The sequence below is a fragment of the Centroberyx gerrardi genome, chromosome 12 (genome assembly GCF_048128805.1).
Source record: "Centroberyx gerrardi isolate f3 chromosome 12, fCenGer3.hap1.cur.20231027, whole genome shotgun sequence".
Taxonomy (NCBI): domain Eukaryota; kingdom Metazoa; phylum Chordata; class Actinopteri; order Beryciformes; family Berycidae; genus Centroberyx; species Centroberyx gerrardi.
The window spans coordinates 12,116,168-12,127,478 of record NC_136008.1 but is presented as its reverse complement, the minus strand read 5'-3'; the positions used below and the strand labels follow the sequence as shown (position 1 = coordinate 12,127,478).

Here is an 11,311-nt window from a genome sequence, read left to right as displayed (position 1 = left end):
TGACAACCACAAATGAGTTGGCCGGAGACTCCGGCTGCCACCAGACACGGCTAAAGACATATCGCATGTGTTAAGGGCTCTAGAGGAAAAGGGGTGAATATGTGAGAATTTAATTATTTACGCTCTGAAAAGATATCCAGACATAGGCACAAGATATTCCATTTGTTGGTTTGTTTATTTGCTCTTTCTCCACTGGAGGCAAAGAAGAGAGGAAGAAAGGTAAAGGACCAGAGGGGTGTAGGAGGTTCTGTCGTGCAGGAAAAAGAGGGGAAAGGAAGAGAAAGAGGAAGAAACAGAGAGAGAAACAGTTGTTGACAGAAGAAGAGAGAGGGGAACCATGTGGAAGAACCATCCTGTGACAACCTTCCAACAAGCATGCATAGGTATGAGTGTTACGAGTGTTCACTGGTATCGCCAGTTACACTACCTCATTTCAAACAAATTAAATAGATCCAATTTTATACAGTTTTACACAAGCCATCCAATTTTATACAGTGTTTCATATAGTATTTACTTTAGACTCTGTGCCACACATTTCCAATTTATCATATAGTTATGTTACATGTCTGATTGCCTCAAATCCCCTTTGGTCGATGTGTAAGATTCTTCAGGCATTTTTTTTTTTTTTTTTTTTTCAGGCAGTGATTCTTCCAACAAGACAGCAGACAACTACTGTACACTGACAGACAGACATACAGACAGACACAAATATACAGAACAGATACAAAGAGATAGAAAGAGAGAAAAAGAGAAACAGAGGGAGAAAGGCAGAAGACCAGAAGCAGATTGAGCGTCATGCCTGCAGACAAGTTGACTCTTGAAAGATGGCAGTAGACTTATACAAAAGAGGAACTCAACTGGAAATCAGTCAATCAACAAAGACATGATCAGTAAAACCGTAACATCCACAGAAATATATTTGGCTTCTTGTTATTAGTTTATTCATTCATTGAGATCTTGATCATCAAAAAAGCAATAAAATGACCCGAATTGAAGCAGTGTCTTTCCTGGTTCCATCAAGTCCATGTGTGTTTTCTCTCCACACACATCTCTCTTTTAAGCAAACAGTAGTTGAGGCAATCTCAGAATTATATGCCCAAATCAGCCAAATAAGCATAGCAGTTGTTACCACCAACAATGGTAAAGTGATAGTCTTGCCACAACATCACATTTTGACTCCAACAACTCATAAAGTTAACAAGAGAAAGATACTGCTCCCAAAAGGGCTGGTACCTACATTAAATTATAGACTCTGTACAAGCTGTCATGTTATTCCTCCCCACCAAATAATTGTTCAATAAATAAATGAACATGTGCCATTGTGTAAAGACATCCTGTTTGCAGTTTTGAGCCCTCTGACCTTGTTGTTGCGATCTGCCAGACTAACGGTGAGGTGCAACAGCAGCCCAAAGAAGAATGGTAACAATTCAGGAGGGATTCAGTTCCCAGTACTTTAAGTGACAATATGAAAATAAAATGATGATGGATCTTGTATGAATGGTAGCTGCCGAGCTATCCGTCTCTAGTCTCTTAACAAGTTGTCAAAATATCCTCACATAGTGATGCTGTGGAAGAGCCAGGGTGTCTGTCTGGGTGTAAAGGTGCTCAAAACCCGACCAAAACAAGACTGCTTTACAGCCATGGCACACATTCTCACTTATACTGGAGGGGATTTCAACAATTCAGTAGAAAAATAAACATTGTCCCAACATTGCATAAAGAAGCGATCAGTAAATAAATTCATTCAAGTCAATAAACCTTTTTTTTTTTTTTTTTTTACCTTAAAAGTTTCTCACACAATCATCAGAGTGAGCGGAGAAGGTGTTCTCCAACAGAGAAAGATGAAAATAGCTGTTTTTGTTGAAGTAAGTTCATCAGTGAGTCATGCACAGACAGTTCCTCTTCATCGTCTCCGTTTTGCTCTAACTCTCCTCCACTGGAAAACACACATTCTTCCCCAGGAAACACATGCTTACTCAAACATCATTATAATCACTATCACACTCCAGGCAGCTGCATCACAGTAATCACGATGAGCAGGAAGACACCGATCTATTCGGTTCTAGTGTTCAGTTCTACTCTTCTGTTCTATTCTATTCCCTGATTGACTGATTGAACGGCACGCGGGGTGTAATTTCCCCGTGAGCCCCGGCCAATGAGTTACTTTGTTTCCCACTGATGGATTCTCTCCTTACAACCCGATACCTCCTAGTTTGAGTGATCGCTCTATTTACAACATAAACATTCCTCTATCTGTTCTCTATTTGCCATTGCGTGGTAGTAGACATCAAATAAAAATGCAGGCCTAATTTGCGAGCTTGAGCGCAATCCCAAAGCAAAGTGGGACTGAGAGGTGTAGAAAAATAAACAAATCATACTGTACTAGAACAGTTGTGACTGTGAGAGAGGCGATTTATATACTCAGACTATTTACATCTATATATGACAGAGCTGCCACTAGTCTGTTGGGAGGCCAGTGTCTTGCCTGTCTATTGCTGGTTACAATTTAGATATTTATGTCTGTGTGTGTGTGTGTGTGTGTGTGTGTATGTGTAGTGGTGGTCTAGGTGAGCCAGCAGTGAATCTGTACTCATTTTCAACAGCTCCCTCCTCCATGTTTGAAAGAACCCCTTGTTTATCTTTGTATGTTAAGAAAACCGTTTGATACTGTCCCATGTGTAGCATGAGGAGACATCAAAACAACGCTCTGCTTGAAAACAGCCTCAGATCATGTACTGCAATCTGTCTTCCAGTACATTCCATAGTGGTTATCATCCTCAATTTATCACAACTACTATATGATAAAGCAGCTGAGGGTTCACGTTGTTAAGTGGCTCGGTTTTGGTTGTCGGTGGTGCTAAAAGCTTTCAGAATGGGAACCGGGTAACTTGAACAGTCCAAAGGCAACCTCTGATCTGTTGGATTGCATCAGTGCAAAGAGATTCGCTTATACAGCTCTGTCTTCTCCGTCATTCACGCCGTGAAACAGACTTGCCAGTCAAGCCCACCGCAGGCCCACCGCGGCCCAGCCCAGGATACTATGGTTCAGTGCAAAGTCTATACAGTGCTGTATAGTACAGGTACTCCATAGTACTCTGAAGAAACATGCATACAGAAAGACAGAGTAGGAAGCATACTATCTTACAGTACAATCCTTATCTGTGCAGTGCTGTGTGTGTGCAGTCAACAGGACGGGCTTGTCCCTGGTTTGTGCCTTGGGCATCCCGGTGCCACAGCATCATAGAATAATGTATCTTAGAGGGTTAAACTGCATTTCACTGAAATGCTGATATTTCCGTGTCTCAGGTTCAGTAAGTCTGGTATGATCTGGTCTTGCGTCGCATCATGAGAGTATCTTTGTTCGAGCCTACCTTAATTACTTTTATTATGTGAAATCTTTTGGGTTGCCATTGTGAAGACTGTATTAAAGTATACTGTGTGAGTGATGCTGCTCTTCAATGTAAGGGGGAAATTAATTTGATTAAGCACTATCTAATATGTTGAGTAATAGCTGTAAACAGAGTAGTTCTCCCATTGGAAAACTGATTTGTTATATCTTATCATACACTTATACATAGATTTTTGTCTTGTTCTTTTTTGCTTTATTAGAAAATTATTGTTATCATTATAATGTTTTCTTATGATAGATTTTCATTATCATTATAAGACAATGACAGGGTCGAGTTGCTTGTCTTCGTAAAAAGCATGCATGTTTCCATTCCCCTCCTCTTGATCTCCATGTGGTTTCATTTCCCTGATGCAAATGTCACGGTCAGTTGGTGCTCCTCCTCCTCGTTCCCGCCCTTTCTTCCGTTTCTCCATCCTCACTCCATTCCTCTCCTCCTTTACCTTTGGGATGTAAGGCTTACAAAGAAATGGGTGTCCTCAGTTGCATCAGCTCGTGTCTCATTGTGAGTCCGCTTCCAAATCTCCCTCCATTTCTCACCAGTCTCAAGAATTCATCTCGCAACCAAAAAATTGTGTCGTTGATACCTGAAAAGGAACAGATTAATAGATATATATTGTATTATTATGCTCATTCCTTCCTGACTCCGTGGTCAGTCTGTAAAGAGTCTCATGACAGCCGGGTACTCAGTTGGTTGCCATGGAAGCCGCTGACCCCCCCTGCTCCTCCTCTTCCTTCTCCTGTAGTGTCTGAACAAAGCCGGAAGTGACGTCTGAGGCCTTCCGCTCTGTGATTGGCTCCGCCGGCGGTTGCCCCGGACTACTGCCGCCGGAGGCATCCCCTTGTTGTGTGGGCGGAGTCAACGTGGCTGACTCTGGCTCCATGCACAGCGTCAACTCGTCCTCCTGATCGGGACAGACGGGGCGTAACACACACACACACACACACAGCAGGTTCAGTCAACTTCTGTTACATAGCTGTTTAGAAATAGCTTTACACCACAAATTGATAATTTCGCCATCTAAACATATTAAGGTACTTCCGATAACCATGCCACCTGTGTTTACCTCACCTTGATCTCCTCCTCTTCCTCCTGCTGCTCCAGTAGCGGGGAGTGTTCTGTTCCCACCATCTCATCTCCAGAGGAAATACCAAGGCTCGGCTCCACCACTGCTGCCACACCCATATAGCCACCAGCCTCCGCCTGATAGGCCTCCGTCTGCCCTGCATTCCACAGGTCAACCAATGGTGGGTGAGTGGGATGGACCAGGCTGTGGATGGTGCTGTTGGGCGTGGCTTGCAAAGAGTGGTTGGCACTGTGCAGCCTGTGCTCCAGGGACTAGAAAGAGAAGGATGAGACCGTGACGAGTTAGACTGAGAGCTGGAGTGTGTGGAGATCTGTCACTCATTACCTGTTCTCCAGCTCGACTCTATCTTCCGTGACACACTGCCATATAAGAGGTCACACAACACCAAGCAATATTTATCAAAATACGCAAAGCCTGGTGTCGGCTGCCAAGAAAATATTTCATGAAAGCAATACAATATGTGCCACTCGCTGACTATGCCATTGATCAATACTGCTTTCCTGTGTACACAGGAGGTGACAAGGTAGCTCTTTTTGATGTAGCTATGAGATCGAGGCTATCATTCTATCCTGGCTGCAACTTGTAGTGTTAAACCTGTAACAGATGTTTTTTTGATCTATCTGAAAGAATATATTATACAGATTGATTTGACACAATCTCTCTACTCCAAACTTCTGATTTGACGCACCCTCCTGATTCTGAATAAGTGCACTCACACTTTTAAGGTGCTCAGGGGGCATGAATTATTGACATGAGTGGTTTAGAGCAAGTAAATATACACACACTCTCACACCCAATCTCAATGCCATCTAGCGTCTCATTGTGGCTAATCCTGTGCGTACATCCTCACAGATGCACAGTCGCACCCACAGACACACAGAGCCCGGCTCTCACTGAGCGGCTCTGTCCTGAGCACCTGCTCAGCCTGCATGCAGTCACCTGTTGTTGCTGATACTGCAGGAGCTGCTGTTGCTGGTAGTGCTGGATTTGTTGGATCTGCTGCAGCTGTTGTAGCTGACTTTGCTGTTGCAGGTTGTACTGCTGCTGCTGTTGCTGCTGCTGCGACAGGTAGTGAGCTGCCGCCTGCCCGTCGTACCCCTCAGTCCCAGCCATGACATAGGAGCCAGCGGGGGGAGACGCCACACCGGAGAGCTCGTTGTTGATTGGCTCCCATGCATCAGAGGAGGAGAGGCAGTAGAGGCCCTGGGAGACGTACGTGTGAGGCCACACCTCTGCTGAGGAGTGGTGCAATATCTGATCTGGAAAAGATGAAAAACACGGCAGCTGTTGTTAGTGCTCATCAGGTTGGTAAGGTTGATAGTAAAAGTAAGAAGGTATGATCGCGGTCATATTTCAATAGCAAGAAACAAAATAGACTGAAAAAGTACCTCAGGAAATCTTGATACTAAGCTCATATTCCCATGGTTTGCTATTCCAGAACAAGTTCCTTTATCACTTAACCTGGGATTTTGCTTGAACTAAATCCAGACAAAACAGTGTTGCTCTGGCAATACATTAAGGATTTAGTTGAGCTTATACAGCTTAGATCTGTCTAAGATCTAGCATCTAATGACCAATAACTCTAGTCTATGACAATGATGATATGAGTTTAAGGAGTAAATTATACCTTTATTTGCATTGGGGTCATCTGGTTTCAACTGTCATCATATAGTGGGAAAAATATCACCTTCTAACCATTAGAAAGAGTAAACGTTTGAGGTATAGCAGACTTTTTATGCAGTGGAGGCAAATAAATGAGGTGTAAATTAGTTTATATTTTGGCTTTGCTCTGGCCTGTCGAGCAGAGGAGGTCGGGGTTAACATGGGGTTAAATCAAAACTCCCAGCAGACACCAGCATAACAAGTTGCTGAATATGTGATCTGACAGAAACTCTTCAAGATGTACTGGATACAGCTGTGTACAAGGTCTGACAACTTCATACTGGCACACCTTACACTAGCGATTCATCACTTGTGTCAAACATTATAATGCAGACACAGCCGTGATTTGTGCTGCTCCCTCTTACTCTCAAGAGAACGGCATAAATTGGGCCCAAGAGTAAACACAGCCAAGCATTTTCGCCCTGTGCTAAAAGTTTATTTGACTTAAAAATGATGAGATAATTTGACGCAAATTCTTTAATGAAGCATCATACCCTTAAGGAGATTTCTTATCTCGCAACAACAAAGCACAATGCAGGACTCATTATAGTTTCACTTGTCTGTACCTCCATGAGGAGGAGGAACAGTTTGTATGGACAACAGTAATGTGGAATAATGACTGAATTTACTATTTATACAGATGCAATCCCTGGGTTTACCTTCCAACAGGCCTTGTTGGAAAATGTGAAATGAATACTCAGTTAACCCTCCAGCTGAGGAGAGGAGATGGAATAAGATGTTCTCATTACTAAGCAAAATGACACATGCAATACTCTCCAGCTTGCCCTGCTTATTTATGCCTACTCTAATACTAATGCTTGACACAGCTGTTGTTTAATGGTTTTAATGGTAGCTGGCCATGTATTCCATTATTACTACTCTTTATCACTTACAATGCATCTCCTTATAGTCTGCTGTTAATTCAATTTCAATACCATTAAGCCTTTGTTTGCCTTCACGTTTATGAGACTCTCCTCTCCTTTACCTCGGCTGGTGATGCTCTCCTGGTTGACCTCGCTGAGATGGGCCACACTGCCCTGGTTTGACCCCGACCGCAGGCTTTCTCCGTCCATGGACGTCCAGGCCAGGAGCGTTGCCTCAGAGATAGCAAACTGCTGCAGGATACCTGAGGTCAGAATTCAAAGGACAAGTCAGAATCATTGTCAGGACTTGCATCATGCTTAATTGGTTGGATAACTGGCATCATTCCCAGCAAGCGAGATGACCAGCAGATAATTTTGCTGATGATGTTAACAGGCCCTGTGGAGCGCCTGGCCTCGACTGTGCGGCTCCCTGACCTGCGGTAAAGCGGGCCTCCTTCTCTCCGTCGCTCAGGTCACTGTAGGCGTCGTTCTCCAGCCGCCGCTCCTTTTCCCGCTCCTGGGTGGTGATGCGGGACTGGGGAACGCCCCCCGCACCCACCGTCTGCATACCCCAGTTCTGCCATTCGATCATGTGAGCTACGCGGCCCTGGGCCATGGCTGTGGGCTTTGTCACCCTTTCCTTCATGGAACGGCTCACCCCTAGGGTGGACAGAGGAGAGGACGGAGTGAGTGAGGTTGATAAAAGGAAAGAAGAGCGGTGTGGCATTAGGGAAAGGAGGCGGAGAAGGAATGGGAGGGGGAAGGATTTGATTTAAGGAAATGAAAGATGAGAGGGTGACAGAGAGGTGATTCAGAAGAGTTGAGGGATATAGAATTTGACAAGGAGAGAGGAGGAAGAGAGTCGACCATCAGGCATGTTGTTAGGAGATCAAGTGGTGGGAATCCAGAGTAGATGAATAGAAAGAAAGTGGGAGGACAGAAACAAGATAGGTGTGTTAATGTCAAGTGTGTAGAGCTGTCTGGTCGTGCCAGTATTCACAGAGCTGTGAAGGCCGGTGTAAATATGGGTATCCAGTAGGGTGAGACTGATATATCGGTTTGGCAATATATCAGAGCAATATTGGCCTTTTATTAGAAACTGGGTACAGGCCAGTCAGTGTTGTCCACCTCAAACATGATGGATATGATGCTTGTTTGTTTGATTACATATTTATTGTATAATTGAACAATACTACACTGGTTGTCTATGGGAGGTTCTTGACCGTAATTTATTCTAATGCATGAATGCATGAATATATATATTATTATTATCATTATTATTATTATTGTTATTAGTAGTAGTAGTAGTAGTAGTAGTAGTAGCAGTATTTCCTGGGTTTCAATGGAGAGTTTAATGTACCATTGTTACCACTGTTTCAGATGCTAAGAAAAACATTCTGGGGAAAACACTGAATAAACTTTGAAGAATTGTTGTTTTTTATTTTCTTGGCATGTAAACGGTCAAATTTAAAGATATCGCACATCGCCACGCCAGCGTCAGTACTAAAATACCAAAAACGCATATCGGTCGACTGGTACTGTTCAGATGGCTGTAGCTAAATGAGGGGCCTCATGAACATGGCTTACGAGAATAGTTAAATGACAAGGGTTGTGGAGGTGACACACATGTATTTAATGAGAATGAGGCATTGCCTGTACAGGCTACAGGGAAGAGGGGAGGGGACGGATATGTCTAGTCTGGGAAAGGTGCATCATGGGATAGAATAGGTTAATTGGGGTGAGGTGGCTGTGTGGCATGAGTAATGAGAGGTTGGCTTGTTGACATGATAGCTTTCACACCTCTGCTAAGCTGCGCTGGGTAAGCAGAAAACTGCGCTCTTTCTCCTTGCTGCCTCACTGAGAACTTAACTCATGCAGACACTGCAGAATATACTTTTTTTAAAGAAAAAAATAATTTCCTGCTATGAAGCTGATACTGGCTGATATTTGCATAATGGCTTTGCTCCATATTTCGTGTGACCAAGACATGATGGCACTAATACATAAATCCCTGGTTATTTGATTCTCTCTGATGGTGGTGTATGGAGATGAAGTTTATGAATAAATTATAGGAATACATTATAGGACAAATCAGTACTACATCGCACAGTGCGACAACTGCACTCCATAGCACTGCACTGCAATTTCACTGCACTCAAATAAACTGCGCTGCACACAACAGCTGTTTAAAAGCTAAAACACTGCTCTAAAAAAAAAGCCCTTCACTGCGCTGCATTGAACTCCGTTTACACAGCACATTACACGGTTCAACACATCCATACTAATACTGTAATCAGAAGTGACAGGACACTCAGGACACACAAAGGCTAATTTGACGCTGTTTCACAATCACTTTAACAAATAAAACTACAACTCCCACTCACCACTCACCTTTTCTTAAAGCAACAAGCTGTATGATGATGCACTGTGGGTAGTGTGTTTCTCAGGTTTGTGATTGGATTCATTGCTATTCCATCAATGACTCATGGGCAGCCATTGACGAATGCTATCGCAGTGTGGAGAGGAAGTGAAACAGGGGAACCCATTCGGGTACCATGCTGACTCCAGCGCCCGCTGAGGCAGGAGCCAACATGGGGTCAGTTTACCAGTTACAGCACAAACACACACCTGACACACCTGTCAGAGACGACTTAGCCAGAGCCCCGATCCCATAGGCATTAGAGTTCCTCTTCAGCCGAGGCAGGATTGACGTGGTGTCTTCCATAGACAGCTAGAGGGAGAGAAGACAGAGGAATGGAGGAGGGAAAAAGTGTGGAGAAAAGGATAGTATGGGAGGTGCGCCAGGGCACACAAAGACATCGAGACAGTGTGTGTTAGAGAGGGGTGAGTGGAAAGGAGAAGTGATGTAGATGTTGGGTTAATACACTTGTTATGTGATAAGAGAAGGAAAAAAACACTGAAAGAAGCTCCAAAAATCTACATCTCCCAAAACCTGCTTCCAGATTACTGCGTAGTTTTTGATCCGCACCAATAAGAGACATTAACTGATTCTGATTCTGCTCACTACCGTGCACCACTACTATAACCGAAAGAGATCGACTGTAAAGTTGAGGTGGGGGATGTGAGGGGGAGAAGAGCTGATTACCAAAGGGTGGGTTAAATCAAAACAGGTGAAAGAAACAAATAGATAGACAAAGAAAAGTAGTAGATGAAGGAATGATGTCACAACACTTACATTGATTCCTTCCCATGAAAATTCTGAACGTCCATGCTGAGGAAGAAAAATAGGAGGAGAGAGGGATGGGGAAAGAAGGAGCGGGAAAGAGTAAGAGAGTGGGGAACGATAGAGAGAACATTGACGTGCATGGGGGAAAATGGGAGAGGACAGGGAGAGGAGGGAGGTAAAGAGAGATTGTGACAGAAGGAGATTGCACATCGGACATGCAGAGGAAAAGAAAGGAATAGGAGGAGGAGGGAGAAAGAGGAGAGACAGATACATAGGATTTTCCAGGAACGAGGAAGACAAGAGTCAAGGGCCAGAATGACAGGGAGGAGGGAGGGGTTGAAACAGGGATCAGTTTATATTTGCTTAGTTATGTATAGCAGAGTGAATATGCTATGGATGAATGAGTCTGGTTCCTCTCCTCTCTGGTTACATCTGCTGCCAGAAACACTATAAGCCAGTGGAAAAGTGTGTGCGTGTGTGTGTGTGTGTGTGTGTGTGAGAGAGAGAGCGAGAGAGAGAGAGAGAAAGAGAGAGAGAAAGAAAGATGTCAGTGCTGTTTAGAACAGTATCTGATGCTACAGACAGACAGGGGACTGAGGCTAACAGGAGGAAGGGGAGTGGTGCGTATGTGTGTGTGTATGCGCGTATGCGTGTATGCGTGTGTGTGTGTGCATGTGTCTGTGTGTGTGTGTGTGTGTGTGTGCGTGTAAAGGTGGATGCTGGGGACAGAGGAGATAAGCAGCAACCTCTGTCACACCATTTCTCTCTATCAGCTGGATTGACACTAACTAGAGCAGGGACACACTGGTGGGCTACTGGCTGTGCTGAAACATTCTCACCTAACAGATACACAGGCAGGGCTAAGCAAAAATAGATGAATAAATCAATTAAAGTGGAAAAAACACTCCCTCGCAGAGATTCACACTTGTCCCCCGCATGTAGATTCCCTTCCACATATCCACTCCAACCATGTATTTTTTAATTTCTTTTAGAACTGTAAGCCTTTAACTGGTATTTCTGCCAGCCTGTCATGATGCTAGCCACGTCAGCTTTTTACATATTTGGGTTTCTGCAATGTCAACAGACTGTAAAATGAAAAGTACAG

The 11,311-nt window shown here is 43.9% G+C and overlaps 1 protein-coding gene across 1 annotated transcript; it reads right to left on the bottom strand.

Moving 5' to 3' along the window:
* Positions 1–3,606: 3,606 nt before the first annotated feature.
* fam131bb (family with sequence similarity 131 member Bb) lies at positions 3,607–9,750 on the bottom strand. Its single transcript, XM_071908497.2, has 6 exons — positions 9,648–9,750; positions 7,455–7,679; positions 7,142–7,282; positions 5,434–5,753; positions 4,479–4,745; positions 3,607–4,311 (listed from the first exon to the last, which is right to left on the bottom strand). Exons 1-6 carry the CDS (start codon positions 9,742–9,744, stop codon positions 4,093–4,095), a joined length of 1,269 nt encoding a protein of 422 aa, XP_071764598.1. The 5' UTR covers positions 9,745–9,750; the 3' UTR covers positions 3,607–4,092.
* Between the last annotated feature and the right edge of the window lie 1,561 nt (positions 9,751–11,311).

Bases quoted from the DNA above. Each gene is read 5' to 3' on its own strand.
- fam131bb (XM_071908497.2), bottom strand. From the start codon at position 9,744: ATGGAAGACACCACGTCAATCCTGCCTCGGCTGAAGAGGAACTCTAAT. The intron at 7,283-7,454 runs GTCAGGGAGCCG...TTCTGACCTCAG, and splicing joins GGAGGCCCGCTTTACCGCAG to GTATCCTGCAGCAGTTTGCT. The intron at 5,754-7,141 runs GTAAAGGAGAGG...CATCTTTTCCAG, and splicing joins GGAGAGCATCACCAGCCGAG to ATCAGATATTGCACCACTCC.